The sequence below is a fragment of the Stigmatopora argus genome, chromosome 14 (genome assembly GCF_051989625.1).
Source record: "Stigmatopora argus isolate UIUO_Sarg chromosome 14, RoL_Sarg_1.0, whole genome shotgun sequence".
NCBI lineage: Eukaryota > Metazoa > Chordata > Actinopteri > Syngnathiformes > Syngnathidae > Stigmatopora > Stigmatopora argus.
Genome location: NC_135400.1, coordinates 9,111,680 through 9,121,878, shown reverse-complemented (window position 1 = coordinate 9,121,878; position 10,199 = coordinate 9,111,680). Strand labels below are relative to the sequence as shown.

Sequence of the window (10,199 nt, the reverse complement as noted above, 5' to 3'; positions counted from 1 at the left end):
AATCCATGAGTATATTTCAAATGTTTTATTTTCCCACAAAATGGGGTAATTGAGAAGTTCACATAGGTCTTCCAGCATTTAAAGATGAGGTGGTGTTTCCATTGATGAATCTCTTCTTAGCACTGGATGGAATTCTGGGGAGCAAAAAAAAAGAGGGTCAAAGCACAATAGACTAAGTCCAACATTTAAAAAAAATAGACTGGGGGCCAGTTAGGTCAAAAGATTTGACCAAAAAACAATAACACTAAGTTAGGTTATACCAACATCAGAAGGACCCATCTCTCGTTTCAGATGTGGTGGGAGATATGGAAAACATACTGGATAGGGGCCCTCAAGATGTTGGTGTCAAAGGCTGTGCGACGCTCCAAAGTCACCTTTCTTTAGCGTTGATTTGGTAAACTTGGGTGGACCTTGAAGAGAAGCAAAATAGAGTATTTTTAGTACACATGACATGAAAATAATAAATCAAATAACCTGAAAAACAGGTCTTACGTCATACACGACTTCTTTGGTCTTGTAGATTTGGGCAGCTTCCACCATCTCCGTGGCTTTAAACCTCTGCAAAACACCACAGCATGATTATGTCATTGCTTATTTAACCATTTTGATGCACAAATGACTCCCATTCAATCAAAAAAATAAAATACGTCTCACAAAGCTCTTAGACGGAGGAAAAATGGTTGTTTAAACGAGTCAAAAATGACCCCTGCGCTACGGTTGAATGAATGTCTCGCTTAGGTTTTGTCAAAACCACAATTAAAAATCAAAAGGTCCAAGCCCTGAAGTCTTCCTTTAGGAAAGGGAAGGTCAAAGGTATATACGTATTCTAGAAGTGTACTGTTTATTCCTTACACCTCCACTTGATGGCACTAGTGTGAGTTACCCACACAGGATCTTGCTATTAAAAAAATCAACGCCAACCCAGTTAAAGTGTCTTCATTCAAAATTGGTGTATCATGATGCTAAACAAGCTAATTTAGGAAAGCCGTGAACACTGATCGCTGATATCTAAACATTACTGTGACAACAAAATTTCCCGAATACGGGATGAATAAAGTTATCCAATCCAATTACACGGGTAGAGGAATTAGAAGCTATTAAAAAAAGACTTACTTTGCCGACAAACTGCTCCTTTTTGGCCGTTATGGCCACATTCTTGATGTTTCCCAGCAGTCTGTCCTCGTTGAGGGACTGAAACACAATGGAAGGGTTTCTTTTTAAACATTAAGAGCAATTGGTGATGCGATGTAGCCAACTTGCTAGCAAACATTTGTGTTTGCATCCACGTCGGGGCTACATCACGCCAATGAAGCACGTTCCCGTCAAAAAGCACTCTTGAAATGAGAACTGGGGCTACGAAATCCCCAAAAGACAAAGTACCGAACGCGCTGCATTGTCCTGGAAGAAGTTTGTCGGGTCTTTCTTCGGGAAATCGTCAATTCTGAGCAGCTCAGCAGTCCAACGCGCCTAGCCTCCGGCTCATCCGCCATTTTGAAAAATGGCGGCGGTCTTTTGAACTCTGACCACAGCCACGCCTCGGCCACGCCTATTACACATAGACATAAAAAAAGAGATCGTTTTCATCATAGAGTGCATTAGTCAGGGGGCTGGGGCTGCAAATACTTTTAGGTTGGGCATTAATACTTCAAAACAAATACATTGTTTTCATAATAACGTACTGTAAATACTTTTTGGTTGGGCTTTAATACTTTAAGATACAATATTGCACATTATGAACATTGCGGTGACATGCATTTCAGTGTTTGTTTTTGACTTCTAAGGTTACATACTTGGATATGCTTTTTCAATTGGGATTCATTTGGCTAAAGCAGGGGTGTCAAACATACGGACCGCGGGCCGGAACCGGCCCCCAAGGAGGTTCGATCAGGCCCGCAGGATAATTTGTACGCATGTATGTATACGTACACGCGTACATGTACGCATGTATGTATACATGTTTTACACTGTATCTGCGTGCGTGCGCGCGCACACGCACACACACATATATATATATGTATGTAAGTATTGAATAAAAGGGCCAAGAAACATTTGCTATAACAACATTTTATTGACTTTTTATACACATGTGAGTCAGGGTGAAAACCAATTTTGTGCTACAAAAACACAACTATTGTCTACGTTATTTTTGCACCACCAAGCCTTACCCAGGACAGATGCAAGAACTTTTTTCAATCAACAAAACCTCAAAATACAATATTTGTTACAGAGTAGAGAAACATGATCTATTTTACTCTGTAAAGTACTTTCCTCTGCATGCGGTGCTGAAGCTCACCCCTCCTCAACATCAGGTGGAGAACTTTGTAGATGGCATGGTCAGGGTATTTCTGCACAGCACATACACAATAAATTATTATATACACATGCATATGTATGTATGCATGTGTGTATGCATTTATACATGCGTGCATTTATGCATGCGTGCATTTATGCATGTATGTATGTATACATACATGCATACATACATACATACATGTATGTATGTATACATACATGCATACATACATGTATGTATGTATGTATACATACATGCATACATACATGTATGTATGTATGTATGTATGTATGTATACATACATGCATACATACATGTATGTATGTATGTATGTATGTATGTATGTATACATACATGCATACATACATGTATGTATGTATGTATGTTTACATACATGTATGTATGTATGTATGTATACATACATGCAGACATGCATGTATGTATACATACGTGCAGACATGCATGTATGTATGCATACGTGCAGACATGCATGTATGTATGCATACGTGCAGACATGCATGTATGTATGCATACGTGCAGACATGCATGTATGTATGCATACGTGCAGACATGCATGTATGTATGCATACGTGCAGACATGCATGTATGTATGCATACGTGCAGACATGCATGTATGTATGCATACGTGCAGACATGCATGTATGTATGCATACGTGCAGACATGCATGTATGTATGCATACGTGCAGACATGCATGTATGTATGCATACGTGCAGACATGCATGTATGTATGCATACGTGCAGACATGCATGTATGTATGCATACGTGCAGACATGCATGTATGTATGCATACGTGCAGACATGCATGTATGTATGCATACGTACAGACATGCATGTATGTATGCATACGTGCAGACATGCATGTATGTATGCATACGTGCAGACATGCATGTATGTATGCATACGTGCAGACATGTATGTATGCATACTGTACGTATGTATGTATACATACTGTACGTATGTATGTATACATACATGTACGTATGTATGTATACATGTACGTATACATACATGCATGTATGTATGTATACATACGTGCATACATGTATGTATGTATAGACGCTCCCCTACTTACGAACATACGACTTACGAACAACGGTACATACGAACATTTCTGCAAATTGCGTTTGTCGAAAAATGTTCGTAAGTTCGATTTTGTATTTTTTTCCTAGTGCTTCTTTCCGCCCAGAATACCGACGCCTCGCGCTGTGAGAGCTCAGCTCACCCAGCATCTACCTTCTTCTGTCCAATTTGTTGCAATGCGGAAGTGCGTGAACGTATCTCCAGTGCGCAAAGAACCTTTTTCATTTGTATCATTAAATATCTCGTGCATCCATTATTGAATATGGTTGGTAAAAAGCGAAAGGCTTCTATTGAGGGAGGTGCAAGGAAGAGGCAAGTAATTTCATTTGAAACGAGTGGCAATAATAACGAAGCTTGATGCGCGTGAGAGTGGTGAGCGTTCCACGGGCATACAACTTGAATCGTTCGACCGTCAGTACCATTTATAAACAGAAAGATCGAGCAGCAGGACCCAAATATTGAACGTTGCACAAAGTTTGCAAATCAATTGAATGATGCCATACAGTGCTACCGCATCATTTATGATGAAAAAAAGAGGAAAACTGTGCAATCGTCGTTAGATCGTTTCTTTCGGCCAGTTTCTAATACATAAATCTCTCTCTATACAGTACTGTACATATTCTCTCCATTTTATTAAATGTTTTTTTTCAGTACAAACCAATGCGTGTTACTTATACAAGCCTTAAACATACAAATGCACTTATATAAACCTTCAATATACTTATATAGGCCTTAAACATAAATTATAATACAAAATATGGCACTGAATCAACTTACAAACAAATTCAACTTATGAACAATCGCTCGGAACCTAATTCGTTCGTAAGTAGGGGAGCGTCTGTATGTATGTATGTATACATACATACATACATACATACATGTATGTATGTATGTATGTATACATACATACATACATACATACATGTATGTATGTATACATACATGTATGTATGTATGTATACATGCATGTATGTATGCATGCATGTATGTATGTATGTATGCATGCATGCATGTATGCATGCATGTATGCATGTGTGCGCGCATGTATGCATGCATGTATGCATGCATGTATGCATGCATGTATGCATGTATGCATGCATGTATGCATGCATGTATGCATGTATGCATGCATGTATACATGCATGTATACATCCAGATATGGATTCCTTATGTTCACCCACTTCATAATTGATTTGTGGTAACTGTAATTAAACTTAAACATGGTCATACTTTAACCCTAAGACTAACCTGTTTGGTGAAGTCTTGTATAATACTGTGCTCCGACACCTGGGATCCGATTGCGAAGCGTCTCTTTAACTGCTTCTCAATGCGGGCAATCATTTCTTGGTCCTCTTGGGTGGTAAATCCTTCAACTCCTGTGTAAAAAAAAAATGCAACGTAAAGAAACCTTCACATTATTTTGACAGTTTGTTGAGAGTTGAACCAGATTACAATGCAAAAAGGTTGGCTAAAAACACACCTGAAAGAGTGCCAGAGAGCGCAGCATCTAAAGTGGAAACTTGAAAGAGACGCAGCGCTTCATCCACTTCTTCCTCCCCAGCCACAGCCTGTAGCTTCATCTTGGCCAAAGACTCTGCAATTCGCACCACAGCCTCAAGTTGCCTGGAATATAGAAAAAAACAAGTGCAATGCAGAAGTATTCTTAATATCTGGAGGTTTTCCTTTTTGTTATCAAATAGACAAAAGGAAGCTGACCCTTTTACAAGGCACTCATCCAGCTTATTTGCTGAATGAACCCTCCTAGTACAAATGAATTTAGACATTTAGCACCTTCAATGGAATTGGGATAGTCGGTACTCCCTGTTTGACTTGGATATCTATCGTTGCCAGTGGGTGGCCATGAATTCATTTTAGTTATTCTATTATTTGAAAACTATGAATTTTGGGGGGGGGAACGAGACAAAAGGCGAGGTGGAGGAATTCCATACCTGACAGTAATTGGGATAGAGGCTCTTTTGTCAGTTTCTCTCTCATGCTCTCTTGCACCACTTCTCATAAGCACATATCTGTTTTTAAGCTTCTCAGCAGCGGCAGGGGACAGACGAGGACCACATTTCCTGCAAGAATATTTTTGGGCCAAAACATTTTCATTAACAGTTAGTATAGACAACATGTCAATCCCAGGCTTAAAATCTCAAGACTTACGCTCTGGCAAAGGCAATGTACTTCTTAAAGGTACCCAGCGGAATCTCCCCCTCAACACCTTCCGTTTGGGTTTGGGCACTCAGATGAACATTCATTACGTGACGAGCCAATGTCTAAAAGGTGTCAACAGTAGTATGAGAAACAGAAGTCTTAAAGGTCATGTAAAGTGGAAATCAATTTGAATAAAACATTAATTTCCGAAGAAGAGTGCTGTTAATATCCACAATTGAATGAACAAAAACATTGCTAACTTTGTTTAATAAAGCTGGATAATGAGGTTTCTGAGTGGCTCTACAAGAACTAAATCTGGTATACGGAAAGGAGAACATCTAAATTCCTCACCATGTCCCTCTGCTGGTCATGCAAGTCTTTAATGATGAAGATCATGTCAAATCGGGACAAGATGGTGGGCATGAAATCAATGTTGTCCTCCCCCTTGGTGTCATCCCAACGACCAAACACAGAATTGGCAGCAGCCAGCACGGAGCAGCGAGAGTTGAGAGTGGTGGTGATACCAGCCTGAGGAAAGATGAAGAAAATACCGATATACATATTTATTCTTGGTCATTTACACCTTACTTGTATTCCAAATGTTAAACTTGTGAGCTTCAAAACCCAAAATGCTAAGTTTTGAGTGTCCAGTCATTTACCTTAGCAATGGAGATGGTTTGTTGCTCCATGGCCTCATGGATGGCAACTCTATCATCTTCCCGCATCTGCAAAAACAGACATTTGAGTTTCAAATTGTAAATTAAGACATTGTTTTTATAGCTTACACGTGGAGTGCTATATTTTAAGCAAGTACTTTTTGCTATGCTTACATAAAAGCCTCACAATGTAGTTAAGAACAAAGTGTATACTGCCTGTCATATTTGTCAATAAGTTCAATACAGTTGAATTTTTTATGGTGCTTTCTCTGTATTTTGGTAGGAGGAAAAAAAAACAACAACTGAGATTTGAGTCCACACTACCTAGTCCTCAACTATCTTAATACCACAGGCTGACACTGAAATAAAAATCTTAATCTTACCTTGTCAAATTCGTCAATACAGACAACACCACCATCAGCCAGAACCATAGCGCCTCCCTCCATGATGAACCCACGAGTAGTCGGGTCTCTCAAAACAGACGCAGTCAGACCAGCCGCACTGCTACCCTTTCCTGAGGTATAAACCTGAGTGTGTGAAAGAGCAGTCCCTGTCTGTCATTTGCTTAATACGCCACTATTTACTTTTAAAAGCAAAGGGTTATATTTAAATTTTATGCTATTGACTTTAGATGTTGTTCTCATAAGAATGTGTGTGTGTGTGATAATTACCCCAACGGGTGAGCATCTCTCCACAAATTTGAGCAACTGAGATTTTGCTGTCCCAGGATCACCCAGCATGAGAAGGTTGATATCTCCCCTGCGAGTGAGACCATCAGGCAACCTAAAAAAAAGCGTGCGCAAGGATGAGGTCAGAATTAGGTTAGACTGGGTGATATTGTCCGAAATAAAAATCAATTACAATCAAATACAATTTAGACATGGCATCCACATACTGTATGTGAACTGGACATCACATTATAGGTGATGTAAACCGCACTTGTAGCCTACATGAGCTAAAATGTCTATGTATTTGGACGCCAAGGTTTAAAAAAAATATTTCAAATGATAAAAAAAAAAATCAACATACAACTAAAAGTGTAAAACTAAATTCAGATTTTAGTTTAAAATATTTTTGGAACTATCTGCAGTAAAATGAACCAAAAAAAATCTCATAAAATTGATTAATCACTCAGGCCAGGAATTAAGCAGTAATTTATATTCTGACACAATTGACTCACCTCTTTCTTGAACCTCCAAACAATAGACATGTAATAGCCTTTTTGAGATCCTCGCTGCCGTAAATTGAGGGAGCAACAGAGCGAGCAAGGGAGGTGTAAACATCCGCCGAAGCGGCCAGTGATCTAAGCTCCTCCTCTTCCTGTGGAGTCACCGATCCAGTTGCACCACGACCTGTCAAGGGACAGAAATCTTTATTATTAAGGAGAGACAGAAGCAAGTCACAAATGTTCCTTTACCTGCCCCTTCTGTATCAACTTGGATGCCAACCACTCTCAGGTAGGATGCACGGATCCCCACGCCAGAACTCTTCTCTCTGCCCTTGGACTTCGGAGCAGCCGTCTTCTTGATGGAGTAGATACCCATGATGGTTACTCTGTTTCCAGGTACCACACGGTCGCACAAGTACCTAAAAAAAAGGAGGTTTTAGTAAATCAGTGCCGTACCCTGCACGGGAAGCAGTGGGTAAATTGAGTTTGCAATATTAAGTTACTGCGCTAGTTTAAAACGACTTTTTTCTTCTGCTACATTGTGCTGCATTCTGCTCTGCTTGTATTTTGTTGCAGTGTCTTTTTTGGTTCTCACTTATCGGTTTCACTGCAGCAACATAACTTCTAGTAACATACAGACCATTTGGTCAATAAAACTAACAGTTTGATGTTCTTACCTGTCACAGAAAAGCTGAAGATGCCGAGGCATTTCTCCATGTGGTACGTCATCAGGAGCTTCCTGCAGTCGGAGCGTTTGAAAATCTACACAAACGCAGCGGTCTGGGATGATGAAAAAGGGGTCCACAGGGCACTTCACTCTAGCAGTGCTATCACTACGGAAAAAGTTTGACAGTTTGTTTCAAAAACCTACAAGATGTGCTATTATTTTTTCAAGATTTTTCCACCTCGAGTTATGCTTACTTGGGGCATTTGCGAGGAAGCGCGTATCCCTGCAGGCCAGGAGGCAGAGAGATGTTGCTGATGAGATGTTGACAGCTGCGACATTTCAGGCAGACTTTGGTGGCCTTTGCCTTCACCGGAGTCGCTGAGATGATGATGCCGTGTACTTTTACAAGTCGAGACACCTGCTCCGACTGCAGAAGACAAAATGGACAAATATTAATAATCAATAAAGGAATAAGACTATGAGAAGTGTTGTGTTTTACCTTCAAGCTGCGAATAGAAGCCTGATGTGCATCACTCTTTAGCATGACTTGAATGTCTTGAATAGTCTCTTCTCCGGCAGGCCGAGGACGAGTCACCTCATCGGCTACCTCCTTAGCAGCCTCCTCTAACTGTTACAGTTGTCAGATTTGAAGGTTTAATCTTACTTAATGTCTGGTTATATTTGGACGGATTAATATTTAAATTTCTATATATATTTTTTTTAAATATAATTTTGTTTTTACCAGAGGGAGATTGTCTGAGGGCAGCTTGTACAGACAATCAGACAGATCCTCGTCAAAGCTGGCCAGGTCCTCCATCTCCACCTCAATGCAGTACTCTCCAAGGGTGTAGTGTCTCTTCAAATCATCTCTACAATGGAGAATTAAAAACAAGGGAATGAACAGTGTGATTCTGAAAATAAGGATGCAGTATAAAGGAATTTAGTGTAGGACACACTATTTAAAAATGTTCTAATATATTGAAAGTTATAAAATTCAATCTATATGGTGTGGAATTAAGTATCTAGCAGTGTGGTTGTGGCATATACCAATCATTATCTATCAGAGGTAGTGTTAGGAAATAGAACTTTAAAATATTTTTTCCCCTCAATTTTTTTTATGAATGATCCCCCACATTCACTGCCATTAAGAACATGAAACGCGAATCAAATGCTAATACATTTGAACTGGGGTAGTTGACATTGAATTGGTTAACTGCCATTGAAGGTGATCGATGTCCAATCCATTTGAACGGGGAAGTTGACAGAAATCGGCCAATCCCAGGCCAAATGGATTGGACATCCAAACACGTCAATGGAAATTAATGAGTTCATTTATGACAAATATTAAGGCCGATAGATCAGCAGGATTTTTTTAACGTGTTTCATGAGTTTATTTTTTTTAAAGAAAGATTGCTTAATCTGTTGCATCAATAAATAGATTATGTATAATTGTGTCTTTTCTTTCTTTCTTTCATTTCCTTTTAACAATCTTGATTTGAAGTTTGCACACTAACCTGTACTTATATGTAAAGCCAGTGCGGTCGGTTCCCACTCGGAACTGCCGGAGAAATTCACGAAAGCGTTTCTTGATCTGAATCCGCTTCTGGCCCCCTTCATCGGGACCATGGCCTTCGCCTCCGAAGCTGTCGCTGTAGTAGATTCCAGGATCGTCAAAACCAGACATGTTGCTCCTACTTTGTGGCTTCTTAACGAAAGGAAATCTCGCACGTTAGTCAACTAGTGCAAACAAAGGCGCTGCTCGCTGTACGCGGCAAAACTAAACTTCTTCCTGTGTATTTTCCCGCGAATCTGTCACATGGGGGAGTTACTTTCGCCTTTGATTGGCTGAAAAGCAATCTAACTTGATTTTATTGGTCAGTTTGATGATACAGGAAGTTGCGTCATTTCCGAGGTGGTGCGAAAAGACTACATACATACTGTGTGCGTGTCTAATCTAATTTGACTGGACGTCTAACGATGTCAATATCAGCCAATGAGTTTTCATTCCGCACACAGCTAACATCCATAATGTTACTTATATTTGTGATTGCTCGGTCTGCTATACATTAACATTTAATTCTAATTGAAAGTACGTATAGTACTACCACTAGCACATTCTGTTCAATTTCTGCAGTGACAGCGTCTCACTGTGGT

General features: G+C 39.7%; 1 protein-coding gene and 1 long non-coding RNA gene across 4 annotated transcripts; both read right to left on the bottom strand.

Annotated features, from left to right (window-relative positions):
* Positions 1 to 10: 10 nt before the first annotated feature.
* On the bottom strand, positions 11 to 1,761 carry LOC144088698 (uncharacterized). Of its 3 annotated transcripts, none has more exons than XR_013304922.1 (5): positions 1,381 to 1,761; positions 1,114 to 1,191; positions 493 to 558; positions 261 to 410; positions 11 to 134 (listed from the first exon to the last, which is right to left on the bottom strand). It is a non-coding gene; the product is annotated as an uncharacterized LOC144088698 (long non-coding RNA). The 3 variants fall into 3 exon arrangements; XR_013304923.1 differs by having other exon boundaries at positions 265 to 410; XR_013304924.1 differs by having other exon boundaries at positions 319 to 410.
* Positions 1,762 to 2,048: 287 nt separating this feature from the next.
* mcm5 (minichromosome maintenance complex component 5) lies at positions 2,049 to 9,866 on the bottom strand. The gene is made up of 16 exons (XM_077618615.1): positions 9,560 to 9,866; positions 8,788 to 8,914; positions 8,545 to 8,673; positions 8,300 to 8,472; positions 8,056 to 8,211; positions 7,628 to 7,797; positions 7,391 to 7,562; positions 6,882 to 6,993; positions 6,594 to 6,737; positions 6,214 to 6,279; positions 5,906 to 6,082; positions 5,564 to 5,676; positions 5,347 to 5,475; positions 4,878 to 5,020; positions 4,646 to 4,773; positions 2,049 to 2,345 (listed from the first exon to the last, which is right to left on the bottom strand). The coding sequence occupies exons 1-16, from the start codon at positions 9,727 to 9,729 to the stop codon at positions 2,244 to 2,246; spliced, it is 2,211 nt and encodes a 736-aa protein (XP_077474741.1). The 5' UTR covers positions 9,730 to 9,866; the 3' UTR covers positions 2,049 to 2,243.
* Positions 9,867 to 10,199: the final 333 nt, after the last annotated feature.